A 20,441-nucleotide genomic window follows, 5' to 3' on the forward strand; every position below is an offset into this window, starting at 1 on the left:
CCGCCTCAAAACATGTGAAAGGAGGACGTCTTCAAATGTTATGACAACTGCACCATTTGAATGTGCACTACCTTTCATAGGTGTGCCAAAGTAAAAAAAATACGACAGCCACAGATGGCCAATGACAGTCAGAGCCATGTATATAAACCAGTCTTTAGTTAAAGTGATGCTGTACACAGCAACTGGAATAAAAGCTTCCCCCCCTACCCCACCCTTGCTGTGTGAGAAACAAGGCCACAAACACATTTTCTGGACTTCCGAGAGCATCTTCACAGTTTTCAAAGATGGGGGGCCATTTCAAAGATGGAGCAACCCATCATTCAATATCCACCAGTTCCACTTCAAAGAAAAGTTTTGCATTTGGTGGAATTCTAAAGTATGCAAGTTAAGGAATTTGTTCTACGGTAGAAGTGACACTTGCAGAGTGGCAGTTCTGAAGAGAGTCGGAACCCAAAGTTCATAGGAATAGGGAAGGGAGGAGCAAAATGTAGTAAGCATTTGCCAATTGTTTGTTGTTGTTACATATCCTATAATTAGCTGATGAAGACCTGCTATATAACATATCCCCCCCCCCAAGTTCCTAAAGTACATGATCTGTCTGATACAGAGTTGGCATCACCATCCCTTTAAATATTCAGTCAATGGAGAACACATAAGTACTTAAAACTAGATTGAGTTTGACTCTGTTCCAGAACAACTTCGGTTACAATTCCCAGCCACAGGACACGCCACATGGACTGGGCTGCAGCAAGCATTGTCACATGAAAGGGGAAGTGCAACGCTCTAGCCTCCCTCAGTGCCTGCCTCTTCAGTTCCTTATTTCCAGATCCTCTTGCCTCCTCTTCAAACATCTTGGCACTGCCGTCATGCCCAAGTTTAGGGATCACATTCTATTTGGCAGCACATAGGGATTCAATTGACCAGCTTAGTGCCAGAGCCGTGCTTTGCCCTTGCGGAAAGGGTGCTGGCGATGCCTGCCATGCTGCAGGCATTTCTGCCCGTTTGCATCCCATTCTCCCCAAAAATTATGGAAGGGGGGGGCTACTAGCCACGATGGCTGTGCTCTCCCTCCACGGTTGGAGCAGCAGTGCTGGAGGCCACATCAGGAGAGAAGCCTCTTGTACTCAAATCCTGCTTGCAGGTTTCCCATTGGGGCATCTCTAGATATTGTATTTTAAAATGGGGTTTCAGAGTTTTTAGGGGGTTTTGAATGTCTTCTGTAGATTTTTCAATTTCATTGTTCTCTATGGGACAATGACAATAAAGATATATCGTATTGTAACAGGCTGCTGGACTAGATGGGCCAATGGCCTGATCCAGCAAGCTCTGATGTTCTTACCTGCCCTTGCCCCATGCTTAAGACCTAGGGAATTCCTTCACCAGCACCTGGCATTCTGAGCCAGAGAATTTTGCACACCCACGTTTTCCATCGGATTAGTAGACTACTCAGCGGCACACTCTGCAAGGATACTTGGCATCTGGCTGCCCTTTCTTCCCATAAGCCCATTCCGGTTCGATTTCCAGGTGAGCCTTCTCCCCTTTGCTCATGGTCAGCAGAGCTTCGTCCCACTGGGAAAAAACAAAACAAATCTACCTGAGAAACAGGCTGGAAGGAATGTTTTTGACCTGGGTTATTAGAAGATAAAGGTAAAGGTAAAGGTACCCCTGCCCGAACGGGCCAGTCTTGACAGACTGTGGGGTTTGTGCGCCCATCTCACATTTATTAGCCGGGGGCCAGCGCTGTCCGGGGACACTTCCGGGTCACGTGGCCAGCGTGACAAAGCTGCATCTGGCGAGCCAGCGCAGCACACGGAACGCTGTTTACCTTCCCGCTGGTAAGCGGTACCTATTTATCTACTTGCACCCGGGGGTGCTTTCGAACTGCTAGGTGGGCAGGCGCTGGGACCGAACAGCGGGAGCGCACCCCGCCGCGGGGATTCGAACCGCCGACCTTTCGATCGGCAAGCCCTAGGCGTTGAGGCTTTAGCCCACAGCGCCACCCGCGTCCCTATTAGAAGATAAGCTGAAACAATAAGGGTGAGTGGAGCAAGTTCCCTTTGCGGGGTAAGTTAACGAACTCAGCAGGCTAAGACCTTTGTGTTTTGAGGAGGACTAGAGAGCCAGCCTTTTTAGGTTAAATGTTTTACAAGATGTCTGTCTTATTGAAAATCTGGTTCAGATGAATTACTGCAAAATCATGTTTAATGAATGCATTCTAGTGCTTTTAAGATTATCAGAAAGGTAGAGACAGACTGATGCAGGATATGTAAAAAAAGGTAAAGGACCCCTGGACTGTTAAGTCCAGTCAAAGGCGACTATAGGGTTGCGGTGCTCATCTCGCTTTCAGGCCGAGGGAGCCAGTATTTGTCCACAGACAGCTTTCTGGATCACGTGCTCAGCATGACTAAACTGCTTCTGGTGCAATGGGACACTGACGGAAACCAGAGCACACGGAAACGCCATTTACCTTCCCGCCACAGTGGTACCTATTGATCTACTTGCGCTGGCGTGCTTTTGAACTTCTAGGTTGGCAGAAGCTGGGACAGAGCAACGGGAGCTCACCCTGTCGTGGGGATTCGAACCGCCGACCTTCCGATCAGCAAGCCCAAGAGGCTCAGTGGTTTAGACCACAGCGGCACAGCTGTATATGAGGGAGAAGTGGTGTCCATCCCACAAGTTTCTGCAGAAGAAGCCACCACTGTCCCTACTGTTTTAGCCTCCTGCAAAACGGCAATTGGAAGGAAACAACCCCTTTCTCTGCCTCTCTCTTCCTTAGGGGCTCATTAATACTGCTTCTGTATTGTGCCAAAAGCACGACTGATATGACGGAAGCCATTTCTCCTCCTCCCTCCTCTTAGATAAAGGAATCAGTTTCCTATTCCCTGGAACCTTTTCAGGAGGCTGTAGCAAAAGGTTGCACTTTCTGCAGAAGATCACCCAGGGGCACGTCTCCCTCTGCACACGCCATGGGAGTCAGAGAAGGGAGAGGTCAGGGACATCACAAGTTGCAGATCTCGCTAGTAAGGCAAGCCACAACTGGTTGGCCACTTAACTTGTGAGATGTGATGACAAGTAGCCCAGGGAGTGTGGACAGGTAACAAAGGACACATAGAAACAGCCAAAGGTGAAATAAATAAATCCTGGCAATCCTTAAAACGGCATATACACTTAGGTATCTTAATGCCAATCATCCTAACCTGCGCTCAGGTAAAACATTTAACATCCCCACCTCCTCCCTCCATCTTGGTGGGCAGCATAAGCTGTTTCAATGGGCTCTGATGCAAAGACCATTGAGCACGGGAAAGGAAAATGAATTTTGTCAGATGTGCTATGGAGGAAGGCTGACAGACAACATGCATCAGCTTCTCTTCTGGGAGGATTCCAGCAAATAGCCTGGCAGCTGCCTGGCAACAGAAGCTCCTCCCTGACGGATGGGCACAGGAGGTGGGCCGGCCCAAAGACATCCTAGCTGCACCCACCCACCCTTCCACCAGCACACTCACGCCTCGTATCACTTTTCCAACGCCGACTTTGAAGCTCAGTGGTTTGGCAGCTTTCTTTTTCTTTGAACCTGAAACGACACCAGCATTCTGGAGCTCTTATCCCTCTCCCAGCTGGCTTCTCGCTCTACACCAGCCTCCCCCCACTTGGTGAGCTCCAGATGTTCTGGACTACAACTCCCCAGCCAGAAAGTACCGCTGGTGGTCAAGGGTGATGAGAAAGTTTGCCTTCTGCCCAAAGGTCTCAAGGCAACTTAGATACAAAACAAATATTAAAAACATGCAACAATAATACCAAAAGGTGGCCCCACTGAGCAATAGTGATGTTTTGGGAGTCCAAAACATCTGGAGGGCACTACTTTGGGAAAGGATTCCTGAGGAGTCACCCACATTCCAGGTCATGCAAATTCACTAGGTAACTAGGGGGCAAGACTAGCCTGGTCACAAGCAGGCAGCCATTCCAGCTAAGGAATGGAGCTGTTTTGATAGTTGCTTAATGGCTACAAAATTCCCACCACTCTGTCAAGAAAGGGGTTTCTCAGTCAAAGCCCAGTTTGCTAAATATTTAGTATATAAAAGGAGCATGGAAGACTGAGAAACACTGCGATTTCCATCCCACTCTCCTTTGGAAGCCTGGTGGTGAAACCTCACAAGGGTTATCTCTGGCGCAAGATGCGCTGGAAGGCAAGCAACATGTGAAACAGCTTCCGTCTACTATATTTCAGGGCATTTTGCACTGAACAAAGACCCCCTAAATTGTGCTTGAGAAAGAGACATTTGCACCATAGGAGCCAACTCCAGGGGGCCGTGGGTGCTTGGGCACCCACAATAATACAACTGTGGGGGCAGGGCACCCACAAAGTCACTGAGAAAAGCCAGCACTACCTCTGAGGGAGAAGCAGTTCAGCTCTGCCCTCCGCAGCCAGCTAGCAAGGAACCCTTTTCCGGGCAGGGGGGTGGGAGACTGAGACATGGAAAACGTTGCCTCACTTGCTGTGGAGAGGAGGAGGAGCCACAGACGTTGGGTGTGTGACATCGCAAATCCACGTTGAGGGCAAGAGGGCACCCCTGATCTGCCCAAACACCCAGGTCTTTGGGTACAGTACATTTCTAGGCCAGAGCCCAAGCAGACATGCAGGGGTGGCAACAGGGGACCACAAGAAACTCCTGCCTTATACAGAGTTGGACCACTGGACCATCTAGGTCTGAATTGTCTTCTAAAGTGAGAGGCAGCAGCAGTTCTTCAGGACTTCAGGAAGAAGTTCTGACTGTGCCCATGAGTGGTGGGTGTGGGGGTGTACATATTTGTACGAACTGTTAGGATATAGTTCCGTTCCACCTTAAAAGGATCAGGCATGACTGTTGTGTTTCACATGCCTGTTTACTCCCAGCACAGTCTGCTGGGAACTTCCGTTTATATATTGCTTTTGCTTTTCACTGCTTTGCTGGAGACGAAGGGAAGCAGACATGTTTTCCTTTGTTCCTGAACTATGCTGAATAAAATGCCTGTAAATACTGCTTACACATGTCTCTGTCTGCCTCTTCTGCTGCAAAGATTTATTCACTCTGCTGATAGAGCATGCACGGGTCTCTAAACGTATTTGAGGCTCGTGTCGCTGATTGATGCTGTTCCAATGGAGACCAGTGATCGTCCGGCTGCCGGACGGTGGCTGCAGCCAGCTGGGGGCCTGCCAATTGCCCCTGACTCCCGGCAGCATCCAAACACGTACATGTGTCAACCCAGACACACTGAATACATCACATTGGCTACAATACTGTAAGTGGAACACTGCTCATGGAATGGGACTCTGCTTCCTTCTCTCCACTGCAGCTCCTGGGAGAGCTGATGCTGAAGGTCAGGGACCCTCTAGAAGCACATGGAACGTGACAGCATGTGGGCTGTAGATTGGGGGTGCAGGAGTAGGAAGAAATCACAGAAATCTCTTTTTCATTCAGAGACTCAAATCCATTCAGATACAACCCATTTGTCAGAATGCAAAATTTGATTCTCCAGTGCTAAACAGACCATGCCCTCGAGAATCTATGGGGAATGCAAACTGGAATCCCCAGACGGGAAGAAAAAAAAATGCAAACTGCAGCCCAGAAGCAGAGGTGTGGCCTTGTGCAAGACCCGTTCACTTCACAGGCAACACATCTGCTGCATCGTGTTTCCAGGAGATGCTCTGTAGGTGCACAAGGCCACCACCTGGCTGAAGCTAGGTATGTCTGGGTCTAGTGACTGGGAACCACAAGTAGAAGCTACCTTGGGTTCCGTAGCAGAAGACAGGTGGGGTATAAATGAGAGAAAATGAAGCTGTGCCTTCAGTCACACCTGCTCTGGTCTTTAAAGCCCACAGCTTCCCCATCTCTGTGATGAAGAGAAAGGCCACCTTTTCTGAACACTTACTTGTCTGAATATTACTATCGAAGACGGTTCCATCTTGAAGCTTCCCTGTATACCAACAGTGAACGACATCACCCTTTTTGGGAAAGTTGATTTTATCCCCCTTCTTCAGTACTGACTTTGTATATTTTGGGGGGCCCTGAAATGGGAGGAGGGAAGAAACAAGGGTCATGCTCCCGCTCTCACTGTTCCAAAAGGTACAGAAGTTGACCAAAGCATTGCACAAAAGACAATGAAGAAAGGGCTTCAGAGGGCAGAAAGGAAAGACAGCCAACCATTAGCTCTGCTATTTAATATTAAAGCTTCAATATGACTGAACACAATGCTCCACACAGCTAGTAGATGAGATCACAAAATGATGTGCAGCATGACCTACGCTGGACAACAGGATGACAGCTGCAATACTACACACAGTTCCCTGGGAGTAAGCCCTATGAAATACAATGGGACTTATTTCTGTGAGGATGTGCGTCAGACTGCGAAGTAAGTCACTTAAGACTCTGTGGCTATGTTCAGGGAGGATCTTAAATTCTGAGCTCTTAGAATATGTGCTGAAGTCTGCCTGATTTAAGGTCGCCTGTCCAGAAAATGCTGCAACAGATCTGATAAATCTCCAAGGGAAGAGAGTTCCCAGGAGGAAATTGCAAATGGAACCGACAGCTGGTTCCAATCCAGACATTCAAACCCTTCGTGAGGGTGTGAACTGGGACTTCTAGGCACACAGCTGCACTTTCTGGAGAGAAGTTTCCACGATTACAGCACTGCATTTTCTCGGTGAGTAAGATCCTGAAATTCTTAAGCGGCTCTTCTATGTCCAGAAGAGGTGCACCCCTCCTCCTGCCCATTTTGCCTGCTCCCTTACATTCCTGCAAGGGCTGCCTCTTCCCACCAGCCAGAGTCTGCAAATCATACCTGATTGTTCTCCTCACCTACCTCATCCACAGCTTCCTCAGGCTTCGTCTCCTTGGGCTTCTCCTCATCAATCTTGACATTTTTCACTTGCTCTGCTACATGCTCTGGACTCCCAGTACCCTTAAATCTCTAGAAAGAAAACGTGTGACATCCGTGAAGAAATTCCTGTCCCCGAGGCATCTGGTTGGCCACTGTGAGAACAGGATGCTGGGTCAGGATGCCGTTGGCCTGATCCAGCAGACTCTTCTTACATACTCATTGTAAAGGAAATACAATCCATATCATTTCGTATACCTTATAAAGGAAGGAAGCCGAGTCACACAGGCCACACTGAGCGTTAACTTACAAGGAAAATGCCACAAACCAAAGATCCTACAACACTGACTACCAAGCCAACAAGCAGACTGCACAAATGAGCACGGAAACGCTGGTGGCTGAGCTTCCTGGAGAGCTCCACCTATACTGGGCCTTCATAGTCATTTGGTTAACTATACTGATCCACAGCAAATAATTACCAGGTTTTTAGAGAACTTAAGTAGAAGCTTGTATGGCAAAGGACATATCTCCCTCTCCCCACTACTATCCATGGCTACTGAAAATGGATTTGTGTCATAGCTTATTTTAAATAGCGCAGTGGCTACTGAAAATGGATTTGTGTCATAGCTTATTTTAAACAGCCCATTTCTACCTTTCCCCAGCTGATGTTAAACCTCTTACATTTCAGTTAAAAAACTGATACACAGAGCATTTCAGTAATATATGAACATATAAGGTGGGATCAAGCCTCATGCCGCCCACTCTGAATGGCAGCAGTTCTCCAGGACTGAAGGCAGAGGTCTCTCCTAGCCCTGCAAGATGCAGGAGAAAAGCAAAGCATTTGTTCTGTCCCCAAGGCAACTGTTTCTTAATTTTGATTTTGTTAATTGTTGTAAGCTGCCCTAGAACCAGCTAGTGAAGGGCTGGTAATAAATTTGATTATTATGAACATTAGTCACAAAGATTCTAGTAATAAGATCTGCTCAGACAAGGCAGGGTACCTACCTTGGTTTCAAAGAGCTCGTTATATGCCGTGATCAGCTGCTCCTTACTGGCGGTCTTGGCCACATTTTTTATCTGTCCTAGTAGTTTGTGCTCTGACAGGAACTAAAAGCAAAAGCAAGAGCGTTAGTTCAATACTGGGAAAGAAAGGAATCACGTCGCTCTCCTGCCATGCAATTGGGATTATGGGAAGTGCATTTTACAGAGTGGAATACAGTGGTACCTCAGGTTACATACGCTTCAGGTTACAGAGTCTGCTAACCCAGAAATATTACCTCGGCTTAAGAACTTTGCTTCAGGATGAAAACAGGAATTGTGCTCCGGTGGTGCGGCAGCAGCGGGAGGCCCCATTAGCTAAAGTGGTGTCTCAGGTTAAGAACAGTTTCAGGTTAAGAACGGACCTCCGGAACGAATTAAGTACGTAACCAGAGGTACCACTGTATTCTGCTAGAACCAGACCACATCCAATGAATGAAATCATCTGAAGCCTCTTCTTCCAACCAAGCTCAAAAATCTCACGTGGGCATTCACAGGTAACACCTTGTGGCCACACACTGGGGGTGAACTATAAACCCTGAACACAACCCAGTGGCGTTCCAATTTTAGTATATGTGCTGTTCATGTATACAACAACAGCGGCAAGAATTCTTTTAGCCAAAAAATGGAAACAATAAGTACCAAGGAAAGAAGAGTGGCAGGTGAAAATGATGAACTTTGAGGAACTGGCAAAGCTGATGGGGAAAATCCAAAACCAGCCTGATCAAGTATTCCAAATGGACGATATTTAAGAGTATTATAAGCAATTAACAACACTAATAGGGTTGTCTGAAGACTTGTAATGAGAAATTTTTTATTTATATAAATTTTGAGATATTTTGCAATGTGTGTAATTATAACTGCAAAACGTACAAAATACTATAATATGAAGGTTAATAAAGAAATCCATGAGGGGGGGAGGAAAGTCGACAGGCTCTAAAGAGTCAAAGAGGTAAAGTGGATAATAATGATGTGAATATATGTTATTAAATGGAAAATTAATAAAAAATATAATAATAAAAAGGAAAGAGAGCCAGGGCTGCCCTTGTGACCCCCCTCCCACCCAGCTGCAGGAATCAGCAGCTGTCACCCAACCCAGAGGGACCCCCCTGAGAGGGTGACCTCAGTCGCAGTCCTCAGCCCCAGACTGCTTTGGATCAAGAGTATTTTTTGCAAGTTCTATAGGTACAAAAGGGACACAGATGGCGCTGTGGGTTAAATAGGTACCACTCCAGCAGGAAGGTACAGTGGTGCCTTGCAAGACGAAAATAATCCGTTCTGTGATTCTCTTCGTCTAGTGGTTTTTTCGTCTTGCGAAGGAAGCCCATTGAAGGATTAGCAGATTAGCGGCTTAGAAAAAGGGGGGGGGGAGGAAAAAAACCCGCAGGAACTTGCAAGATATTGTCGTCTTGCGAAGCAAGCCCATAGGAAATTCGTTTTGCGAAGCACCTCCAAAACGGGAAACTCTTTCGTCTAGCGAGTTTTCCGTCTTGCGAGGCATTCGTCTTGCGGGGCACCACTGTAAACGGCGTTTCTGTGCGCTGCTGTGGTTCTCCAGAAGCGGCTTAGTCCTGCTGGCCACATGACCCGGAAGCTGTCCGCCGGCTCCCTCAGCCAATAAAGCGAGATGAGCGCCGCAACCCCAGAGTCGGTCACGCCTGGACTTAACTTTCAGGGGTCCCTTTACCTTTACCTATAGGTACAAAGGAAGGCCCTGCAATTAAACGAAACCCCAAAGTTGCTTCTCCTTCGACATTTATTGACGCCCTGCCTTTACCCCTGTCGGTGACTCAAGGTGGCTTACAGATGAAAGCAAAGGCGACTCCATTTGCCAGCGCAGATCCATGAACATAAGGAAGCTGCTTTGCCCAGAGTCAGACCCACAACCAGCTCACTGATGTCTACTCTGACTGGCAGCAACAGCCCGCAAGGGTTTTGGGCAGGAACCTTCCCAGCCGCCTCAGCCCTTCTGTCTGCAAAGGGGACAGGGGACTTGGTCCCTTCATTTTTTTTTTTGGGGGGGTGATCTTTATTTTACAATTATAAAAGGAGGGGAGCTTTGAATGCCCCACAAAGACGAAAGAAGAGGGGCAGGTGAAAATGCTGGCAAAGCTGATGGGAAAAATCTGAAACCAGCACAATCAAGAATGGAGTAAATTTATACAATATTTGAAAGATCATTGTAAGCAATTAACAACGCTAGTAGGGTTGACTGAAGACTTCTAATGAGAATTTTTTTAACCTTTCTATATTTATTTGAATTTTTAGTAATGAGTTATATTAGAATTGGAAAACATATAAAATGCTGTGATATAAGGTGAGCTTTGAAAGCCAGGAGGTGGGAGGGAAGGAAGGCGACAGGCTCTGAGGAGCCAAGGAAGGAAAGTGGATCAGAATAATGATGCGAATATATATGTTTAAATGGAAAATTAATACAAATTATTGGAGTGCCCCACAATGAGCAAGAGCCACTGGGCGGTGGGAGGCAGGAGCTGGGCTGGCCAAGGGGGCGGGCGGGCTCCAGTGCAGGGGGTTGGGCTGGATGACCTCCGGAGGTCCCCGTCCACCCTTGCGATTCAGCTCCGGGTCGAAGGGAAAGGCGAGGCGGGCGGCGCTGGCGGGACGCGCGCGTTCAGACGTTCTCCCCGCACGCGTGTCGGCCCCGCCCGCTCCTCGCGTGTCTCCCGCCCTAGTCCAGAGAGAGAAAGAGAGAGGCTGCGGCGGCCCCTCCGCCCGACACGCGTGTCCCCGCGACCGTGTGAAGGGAGGCCGAGCGGGCGTCCACCTTGTGCGCCGCCTGCTCCTGCAGGAAGCGGACGATCTCCTTCTTGGGCAGGGCGTCTCCGCGGAGCTCCTCGGGGCTCCAGGGCCGCGCGGGGGCCGCCATGGCCTCGCCTCCTCACACCAGCCAGCGCTCCCTCACGACGCCGGGACTACATTTCCCAGCGCGCCCCCGGGAGCCTTACGCCGCCGCTTCGCCCGCTCGGCATGCTGGGAAATGTAGTCCGCGCGGGGTGAGCGGAGACCGGCCGGCCAATGGCGGAGCTTCTTAAGGGGGCCCCCGGTGCATGCTGGGTAGGGCTGCTGCTGTTAGTGCCGCTCTGCTCTCTCTGCAGAGGTCCATAGATATATAATATCTAGAGGGGGCTGCGAGGGAGGGAGCGGGGATGCGTCAAAAGGAAAATGAATGGAGCTTTGGGGCGGAAATGACTGGAGAATCCGAGACCAGGGAGAAGAGCTTGTGGAAGAAGATTGGAGGAAATTTAAAACTTATTTACAGAAACATTGCAAAATTTTTGAATGTTGATGACGTTGAAATGAACTGAAGGGGTTCTAGCAACAAGGTAAAATGTAAGATGGGATTGATAATAGATAAACTAAATTGGATATGAATTTGCTGAACCAATTTTAAAAAAGGGATACAAAAAAGGGAGGCGTGAGGAAGTCAGGAAAATAAGTTAACTAAAGATGAGTTTAAAAAAAGAGGGAGTTTTGTTTCTTCTTTAAGTGTTTTTCTTTTTTCTTCTTTTTTATGCCTAATGTTTGTATTTTTGTATTTTGACTTTGTATTTTTCTGTTTTTGTATTCTTTTTGAATTTTCTTATTGATAAAACTTAATAAAATATTAATTTTAAAAAAATGAATGGAGCTTTGGACCCATGTAACGTTTTTATGGGTAGCTGTGCATTGCTGTGATATTTGGTTTAAGTTGTCCGTTGCTCCTTCAGTTTTCTGCAAACCGCTTAAGTGATATTTTAAATGGCATGGAAATTTTATATATATAATTGGCCCATGTGGACAATTAATAATGCACAATCAGTAACTGATATTTGTTTTTAAAAATTTCAACTGTTTTTATTTTATGGTTTTGCTTTCATCGGTGTAAACCACTCTCCTGTATTTTTTAATGACACAGCAGTATGCAAACATATAAAAAAAATATTATAGTGTAAACCATCCTGTGATCCTCGGATAAATGACGGTATATAAATTTAAATTATAAAAATAGCAGTATGTGGGTAGCTAAATAGATACTTCTAGGGGACTTTGTATCCCTGTTTCATTTAGTTTTGCTTTGACAGGTGATAACAGCAACTCCTCTGAAATTTATTGAAATGGGTAACAGTAACAGCACTCCCACCCGAGCAGTAAAAAGCATTCTAGCGCTGACCCGTCGCTGTACAGTTATTTCAGATATGCATTACATCTCTTGCAAATGCCACAAGGCTGCTAGTTTTATCTTTTGCTGGAGAAGCTGAAGGGAGAGGAAAATAATCCGCTTGGGTTATGTTGTGGGACCTCTGATCTTGCAAAGTTTCCAGCCAAAGATATTTTACTTGGCTCCCCCTTTAGGCTTGATAATCCGGTCCTTTCCCTGGCACTGGAACTTCCCACTTCCTTTCCCTCCTCCTGGAGACTGGTCATGAGACAAAGCTGCTCTTATACAGAGAACAAAGAACTATATAAAAAATAAATAAAATTGTCCAGTAGCACCTTAGAGACCAACTAAGTTTGTTCTGGGTATAAGCTTCCGTGTCCATGCACACTGCTTCAGATACATCAGAAGAACTAGTTCATGCTCTTCCCACCAGAATAACTATGGCATACCAAAGGAGAGAGTATGACAGTCTGTCTGTCTGCACTTGAAGAAAGGAGTTGTGGACTGAAGAGGAATTTCCACATCTGCTTTCCTGACTGCAGGACTAATTGTCCTTTTGTTCTGTTGGATAGATATAAAAGGTCTCCCCTGACCAAGAGAGAGGGTCATACCTTTTAACTAACTAGCTTTCCAGGTTGCTGGTGTAATAAACGTAAATCTGCCCTCATTCCCTTATGGGGGACACAAGAGCCCCTATAGAGTCCTTTGCAGGTTCTCCATCGGTCAGAGAAAATAACATCGAGGCCAACCAGAGAATATTGAGAAGCAAAGCAGCTTGTAAGCCTGATTTTTATTGAACTGTTGCAACAGGGTGCTCCCCTCAACCGCAGGAAAGGAGGAGGACCCAGAACAAAGGTGTGCCCGCCCTTATATAGACATTTTAAATTGCGTGCCCTGGAGTCCAAGACCACCCCCAGAAACATCATACCTACGTACATCACAGAAAGGGCGGTCTACAGCAGAAATCTGAGTGCCTTTTTTATCTCCTGTCATTGTTTATCTGCTGTCTGGCAGGTTATCGGTTAATGCTTACTTGATTGGATACCCTGGGGAGCCTGGCCAGTCTTTTGTAATGACAAATACTTAGTTCCTGAGCCAGGTCACAGGCTCACCCTATTCATACACAGACATACCCTTAAGACAGGATTTGTGAAGGAAAAGACAATGGGGAGGTTTTTCCATTTTCCTTGACCTTGCAGAAAAATCATTTGGTCAGTTTGGGAGTCAAAATGGTTCCAGGGCTGTTTTCCTGTGATGCTTCAGACATGTGGTTTATATATTTATGTACATGTTTGCTTGGTACATTTATTATATATATAAGACCTTAGATTTTTTTATTTCACTGGTTAGCTGCACCTTTCGGTACCCAAGTGGAAAACAAAATTCTGTGACGATTTGTAAAAACTCGATAATTCAGCCTGGCAGGTAGCAGCTACACTCTGGAACTCCTTCCTCTTAATGTCAAGCAAGTGCCTCCACTGTCCTCTTTTCGGTGCCTGCCAAGTACATAGAATCAAAGAACTGGTGGAGATGGAAGGGACCCAAGGGCCATCTAGTCCAGCCCCATGCACTTCTGGGATTTCAGACCTTGGTCACCCATCCAATTCAAAACCATGCTAGTCCCTGCTTATCTGGCAAGACAAAAACAAAAACAAAACAAAATAGGATAGGATAAAACATAAATTACTGATAGATAGTAAGGAAAGGGGGGGATTTGCCTTGCCAGACTTGGTTTATTTGGAAATTTGCTTTTGTGTGTGTGTGTGTGTGTGTGTGTGTTTTATTTGGTATGTGCAATTTTTGTCGTGTTGGAAAATCAATAAAAAGCAATTTTTAAAAAAGAACAACTATTACAGATTTTTTTTTTAAAGAAGAGAGTGAAAGTTCATATGATTTTTACTTTGTTTCAGCCTACTCTCTTGCCGCTTCAAACTCCCGTACGTTTCAACTTACGGCTGTCCATTACCTTACTGATATCGCTTTATCTTTCTTGCAAACCGCTTCGAGGCTTTGATTTCTTAGAATCATAGAATCATAGAATCCTAGAGTTGGAAGAGACCACAAGGGCCATCGAGTCCAACCCCCTGCCAAGCAGGAAACACCATCAGAGCACTTCATTTTCTTCATGGAAAATATGTCTATTAATAAATATGTCTATCACAAACCAAATGGAGCCACTGGCATTAGTTCAGAAGCTCTGATTGCTTCAGAAAATTATTGATACGCTGATATCAATAATGTAAGAACCATTAGAAACAGTACTAAACCATCGTTAAAATGACTGGATATCCAAGAATTTTTTCAGCAACTGCACAGGCATAAAAAGGAACTCAGGAGATTCTGGCTTCGAGGCTTTTGACGCGGCGAACTTCATTGAAATCAAACTGGGTCGGGAAACGGCCAGACTAATTGGGACAAAAAGGACTGATAATCCGGGGGGAGGGGATGCTGGAAGAAGATTGGATTGTTTTTATTCTCTTTTTTATCGTCAGAAATGTTTTTATGAAAGTTGCAAAAATGTTGAAATGAAATTACTAGGCTCTTGAGAAAATGTTTAAAGAATTAGGTAAAAAGGTAATGGTTATGAGAAGCTGGTATAAATAAGATTTAAAATTAAATTTTAAGGTTTAATATAAGATAAGATGAAAACAGAGCAAGGTAATGTATTGACAGAATATTATGAATTATGGAAAGGATTTGCTGTGACAATTATCAATCAAGATACAAGAGATGGGAGGAGGAGGTCATGGAAAGAAGGTAAAGAAAGTGGAGAATCTGAAAAGGATGGTTTTATTTTTTCTTTTTTATTTCTGTTTTTGTCTTTTTTCCTGTAATTTTGTCTTGTTCTTTTCTTTGTGATTTTAAAAATTCATTTTTCCATAAATATCATTTAAAAAAAACACAAACTGGGTCGGGAAACGGACGGCGTCACGATGCGCTCGGCGCATGCGCTCCCGGGCTCCCCTTCACCACGTGAGCCTCTGGGGAAACCATCTGGCCAATCAGGGCGCGCAGCCGACCGGGGCGGTGATGGCGCGGCTTTTTGAGGGCGGCCGAGCGGCCGTTTCAAGATGGCGGCTGCTCCGCCTGCCGCTGCCTGAGGGGAGCTGCTCGTGAGGGGAAGGCGGCGGCGGCGGCGGCATGAGGGGCCGGGGCCGGGGCGACCGGCAAGCCACGCTCTTCCAGGTGTGGGGGACGCCGCCGCCGGCCGAGGCGGCGCCCGAAGAAGCAGCAGCCGAGGAGGCGCCTCCGCCTCCCTCTGGGGTGGGCTTCGCGGGCGGCGCGGCGGGCTCGGTGTGGCTGTTCCCGGCGGGCTCGGGCGTGGAGGAGCGCGGCTACCAGGCGCGGGCGGCGCGGGCGGCGCTCTTCCAGAACACGCTGCTGTGCCTGCCGACCGGGCTGGGCAAGACGCTGGTGGCGGCCGTGGTGCTGGGCAACTTCTACCGCTGGTTCCCCGGAGGGAAGGCGCTGTTCCTGGCGCCCACGAAGCCCCTCGTCGCCCAGCAGAGGGAGGCCTGCGCCGCCCTCATGGCCATCCCCGCCCGCCACATGGCCGCCCTCACCGGTGAGGCAGAGACACGGGGCGGGGGGGAGACTCAAGGGGACACCGGGAATCACTACTGTTAGTTATTATAAAGAGGCGGGCGGGGGGAGCCCAAGGATGGTCCTCTTCACGGGTCCCGGGAATTACTATTACTATTATTATTATTATTATTATTATTATGAGGGTCTGGAGGCAGTTGGAGGATGGATGGCGGCTAACAGATTGAGGTTGAATCCTGACAAGACAGAAGTACTGTCTTTGGAATTGCAAAGAATACTTTGCAATGAGAATTCTTGCTGCTGTTGTAGCATACATAAAGAAAGTTCTGTCCTTCTTTAACACCGATTGGCCGACTATGCCCAGGAGAAAGGCCTCTGGTTTCTTCAAGAAGGTATATTTAAATACCTTTTTTAATTCATTATAAATCATCTCCCAGAAAGCCTTAATCCTTGGGCACGTCCACCAAAGGTGAAAGAATGTACCTTCAGTTTCCTTATATTTCCAACATTTATTATCGGGCAAATGGTAGATTTTTGCTAGCTTGACTGGGGTCATGTACCACCTGTATATCATTTTCATAATATTCTCTCTTAAGGCATTACATGCCGTAAACTTCATACCTGTGGTCCATAACTGTTCCCAGTCAGCCATCATTATGTTATGTCCAACATCTTGTGCCCATTTAATCATAGCAGATTTCACCGTTTCATCCTGAGTATTCCATTTCAACAGCAGGTTATACATCTTTGACAAAATCTTAGTTTTGGGTTGTAACAGTTCTGTTTCTAATTTTGATTTTTCCACCAGGAAGTCGATTATCTTGTCCAAATTGTATGCCTCCATTATCTAGGACCTGGTGGTTTTCAGGCACTGCAGAGGTAGACAAGGGAATCTCGGCTAAAAAAACAACCAAAGAATTATAGAGCTGGAAGGGATTTCCCTTGGCCAGATTTAGTTCTAGGGCAGTTCACAATAAGCACCTGGACCAATGTCTTCCTTTCACATGTGATATGTGCCATATTTTGCCTTTTATTCCAAGATGCTCCAACATGGAAAACTGGTCTCTGGCTAGAAATGTAAGGACTCCTTTGTTTGTTTTGGACCCTTTGTTTTAAGTGTAAGAATGGATCTGTTGGCAGCAAACACTGCTAAAGCGTGGCCTCTCTGTGAATCGCCAGTGAAACCATAGTGGGGTTTTAGGGGCCTTTCTAAATGCTTGCTTGTATTGTTTCAGGAGGTACTCAAGTGGCTGATCGGAAAGAAATCTGGCAAAATAAGAGGGTTTTCTTTCTTACGCCTCAGATAATGGCAAATGACCTTTCCCGTGGAGTGTGTCCTGCAGTGAAAATTAAATGTCTGGTTATTGATGAAGCCCACAGAGCTCTTGGAAATCATGCTTATTGTCAGGTAGGGTGACTGTTTGCCACTTGAAACATAAATTTTTAACTATAAATTTAGATCTGTGATAAGAGGTTTGATTATGACTTTCTGAGGATTTATGTATGTCACATCCTTATTTTAAAAGTGATATCAAAAATGCCATGAAGCAAGGGGTTCAAGCAAACATTTTAGTTGCTGTTAATTTTGTTAAAACTAACCAGTTCCCAGCCTAGTTGGTTCCTGACTGAATAATGGCTGAATTTTTTTGAGACTCCAAGTAATCCATTCTGAACAAGTGGAAGAGTAGTGGGGAAATGAAGTTTGTGTCCTGAAAGGTTGTTTTTAACTTGAAGTCGTTCATATTCTGTATTATGCAGAAAAGAGCACTGTACTTTTGGGTTTTCTTATTACAATATTTACAAGTAGTTTAGCAGCAGAAGTATCAGGTGGATGCCTGTCTTGTGCCTCTAGATGGCTCTGAGGTCCTGTGATTTAACGGGGAAGCAAAAGCTAGCTATCTCAATCCCCACTTCCCAGGTCACAGTAAACAAGCAGAACATTGCAATCAAGGTGGCTTTCTGTGCTGCTGGTCTCTTTCTCTTAGCATATAGAAGAAACCAGCCATGAACCCCGGATTAGCATTGCATCCAAGCCAGGAGATTTTGTTTGTTCTTCCCAACCCCCCAACCCCTATGCCAGAAAAAGTAAGCCAATGAAAAATAAATAAAATGCTGCTCTAGATGATCTTTTGGTGTGAACTAGGAGGGCTTTGGCATGTCATTTGGGAGCCTGTCTTGTTGAGATTTGTTTTTCAGATACAGTAGCATAACAGTGGCGATGAAAGCTATTTCTTTCTTCAGGTTGTGAAAGAATTATGCAAATATACGCAGCAGTTCCGTATTTTGGCTCTGAGTGCCACTCCTGGCAGTGACACAAAGGTAATTCAAGTCCTGTTAATCCAGGGACCTGGGGATGAAGGGGCTTGCTTTGGCATCCCATGTCCGTTTAAAATGTGGCTCTTTTTAGGAGGAGGGCGTAATTGGGTTGTTCTTATTTTGATTATATATTTTGTGGTTTTTATGTTGATCTTTTCTGTGAGCTGCCCTGAGACATCTGGGTGTAGGGCGGTATATAAGTTCAATAAATAAATAACTCTCACTGAAGCCCCCAGTCGGCTGGTGTTCCACTTGCACCTTCGGTGGCACCTCTGAATGCCAGCTGCTGGGAATTGTGAGTTGGGAGAGTGCTTCTGTCCTGCTCAAGGCCTTTGGGACAACTGGTTGGCGGGTGTGAGAACAGAATGCTGGACTTGTGTCCTTGTGATAACACTATTAATCTAACCTAGGGATGTAAATGTTACATGATATCGTGCAGGCCTGTGCAACAGCTCAACAACTTTGGTCCTTCTTTCCAAAAGAAGCTCAACTCTGGTCATTCCAATGGGTAGATCACTGCCAGTTTGCTTATAGTAGGAGCAGATCTCAGTCTTTTGGAAGTTGGACACCCCTGATACAGTGTAATATACAGAAATTGAATTGAATTGAAATGCTTTATTGTCACTTGTACAACTTGTATACAGTGAGGTTACACCAGCACCCCCCACTCAGCTCTCTTAGTCTTCATTCCCCTCGTTTACTGACGCACACCCACCAAACCCCAAAGTCCGTTGCCCTGTTGTTATCTTTTCATTCAGCAGCCTAAAAGCCCACGGATAGAAGCTGTTCTTTACCCTGTTGGTGAGACTAATCAGGCTTCTATATCTTCTGCCCGATGGCAGATCAAGGAGATCAAGAAAGTACTATAATAATGTATAGTATATACATTAAACTACAGTGCTACCTCTGGTTGCGAATGGGATCTGTTCCAGAGGTCCGTCTGGATCCCGAGGTTTTCGCAACCTGAGGATCACTGTTACACGCATGCGCGCGGTGGTAGACCGCTTCTGCGCATGTGTGCAGGGGGTGCAAAACACTTCTGGGTTTACCACTTTTGCAACCTGAAGTTTACATTACCCAAGGGCAACGTAACCCGAGGCGCTACTGTATGCCCGATTTTTACTGTGCTAACATGATGCTAAGTAAAATACAGCCAGATGGTGACTTTTTACCATTTCCTTGCAGGCTGTGCAGCAAGTTATTTCCAACCTGCTGATTTCACACATAGAACTATGTACTGAAGATTCTCCCGATATCCAGCCTTACACTCACCAACGGCAGGTTGAAAAATGTGTTGTTCCACTTGGGAAGGAGCTGGCTGAAGTTCGTAATGCTTACATCAAGGTGAGTCAGAAACTTCGTATTGAGTGGGTAAGAATGGCAGCAGGCAGGACTTCATAACAGAAATGGTGGTGAAACATTTGTTGAAAGCAGCTTGTTTTTATTCTTCTAAAGAGGTGTCTTCATTTGTTCTGTGAAACAGAAGGTCAGCTTCGCTTTTGTAACTGGATTTGCTTTTGGATTTGTTTTCCAAGTGCTGCTTTAATCTTTCAAAAATGTCACTGGTACCTGATCAAGATGGTTGTTTTTAGTCTCTCACTAAATGACACCTGAGTGGACGATTCTAGTGTTGGCTTCCTTGTAAGAATGCAGTGAAGGAGCCTCAGGAAACTGTTATCCTGTTTTCCTTAAGTGGGTCCTAGGAGAAAGTGGCCTTTGGAGCTCCAGTCTGACCAGTGTATATTACATAGCCGTGAACTGGGGGTGGGATCTTCTGCTGGCAGGGATTATGGGCATTGTCCTGGTTTTTCTTAGGTGGTGAAAGAATGCAAGTGGTATTGTTGCTTTTTGTGTCTCAGTCTCAGATGAGCCTGTCTTTAAATGAAGCCATCATTGCTGAAAAGCCACACAAAAGATAAAAGTGCATTGAGCAAGTAATAGTGTGATGCAGAGGTATTTCAGGCCGCCTTTACTGTCTTCTACAGAGGTTTTGTTTGATTTCTGTGTGCGTTTTAGCGGAGTCTACCTTGAGGCTCTGTGTCTGTGTAGGGTTAAAGACAGGTGTGCAGTGACAGATGGGAGAACAGCTGCAGAAGGAGCAGTTCCTTTCAGAGAACTTGTAGAGGCCAGTTGTTCAATGTTTTTTGTACTTGTGGGTGCTAAATGGAATTGGTATGATACATCCCCAGGTTGGTAGTTTACAAGCACATAGTGGCAGCTGCTCTGTAAGCCTGGAGCATGTGGGCTATTGAAAATACAGTGGTGCCCCGCAAGACGAATGGCTCGCAAGACGGAAAACTCGCTAGACGAAAGAGTTTTCCGTTTTGGAGGTGCTTCGCAAAACGAATTTCCTATGGGCTTGCTTCGCAAGACGACAATGTCTTGCGAGTTCCTGCTGGTTTTTTTCCTTCCCCCCTTTTTCTAAGCCGCTAAGCCGCTTATCAGCTGATCCGATCAGCAGATAAGCCGCTAAAAGCCGCTATTAGCGCTAATCCGTCAATGGGCTTGCTTCGCAAGACGAAAAAACCGCTAG

General features: G+C 46.1%; 2 protein-coding genes across 3 annotated transcripts in view; one reads left to right on the forward strand and one right to left on the reverse strand.

Moving 5' to 3' along the window:
* Positions 1 to 137: 137 nt before the first annotated feature.
* On the reverse strand, positions 138 to 10,842 carry FKBP3 (FKBP prolyl isomerase 3). Of its 2 annotated transcripts, XM_082230315.1 has the most exons (7): positions 10,676 to 10,839; positions 7,858 to 7,959; positions 6,838 to 6,945; positions 5,908 to 6,043; positions 3,504 to 3,571; positions 1,472 to 1,569; positions 138 to 371 (listed from the first exon to the last, which is right to left on the reverse strand). In XM_082230315.1, exons 1-7 carry the CDS (start codon positions 10,775 to 10,777, stop codon positions 317 to 319), a joined length of 669 nt encoding a protein of 222 aa, XP_082086441.1. In that variant the 5' UTR covers positions 10,778 to 10,839; the 3' UTR covers positions 138 to 316. The 2 variants fall into 2 exon arrangements, with proteins under 2 accessions (XP_082086441.1, XP_082086442.1); XM_082230316.1 differs by lacking the exon at positions 3,504 to 3,571 and having other exon boundaries at positions 10,676 to 10,842.
* A 4,300-nt stretch (positions 10,843 to 15,142) lies between these two features.
* The window catches only part of FANCM (FA complementation group M), a 76,832-nt gene continuing 71,533 nt past the window's right edge, over positions 15,143 to 20,441 (forward strand). Inside the window, exons 1-4 of the mRNA XM_082229624.1 lie at positions 15,143 to 15,614; positions 16,828 to 17,000; positions 17,834 to 17,911; positions 19,094 to 19,252. Of these exons, the coding sequence (XP_082085750.1) occupies positions 15,191 to 15,614; positions 16,828 to 17,000; positions 17,834 to 17,911; positions 19,094 to 19,252 (834 nt within the window). The 5' untranslated portion in view covers positions 15,143 to 15,190. The remainder of the gene's footprint in view (positions 15,615 to 16,827; positions 17,001 to 17,833; positions 17,912 to 19,093; positions 19,253 to 20,441) is intronic.

This window comes from Podarcis vaucheri (assembly GCF_965113315.1).
Source record: "Podarcis vaucheri genome assembly, chromosome: 1".
NCBI lineage: Eukaryota > Metazoa > Chordata > Lepidosauria > Squamata > Lacertidae > Podarcis > Podarcis vaucheri.

Bases quoted from the DNA above. Each gene is read 5' to 3' on its own strand.
- FKBP3 (XM_082230315.1), bottom strand. From the start codon at position 10,777: ATGGCGGCCCCCGCGCGGCCCTGGAGCCCCGAGGAGCTCCGCGGAGAC. The intron at 7,960-10,675 runs GTGGACGCCCGC...TTTTGCTTTTAG, and splicing joins AGGAGCAGGCGGCGCACAAG to TTCCTGTCAGAGCACAAACT. The intron at 3,572-5,907 runs GTAAGTGTTCAG...GTGTCGTTTCAG, and splicing joins CGATAGTAATATTCAGACAA to GTTCAAAGAAAAAGAAAGCT.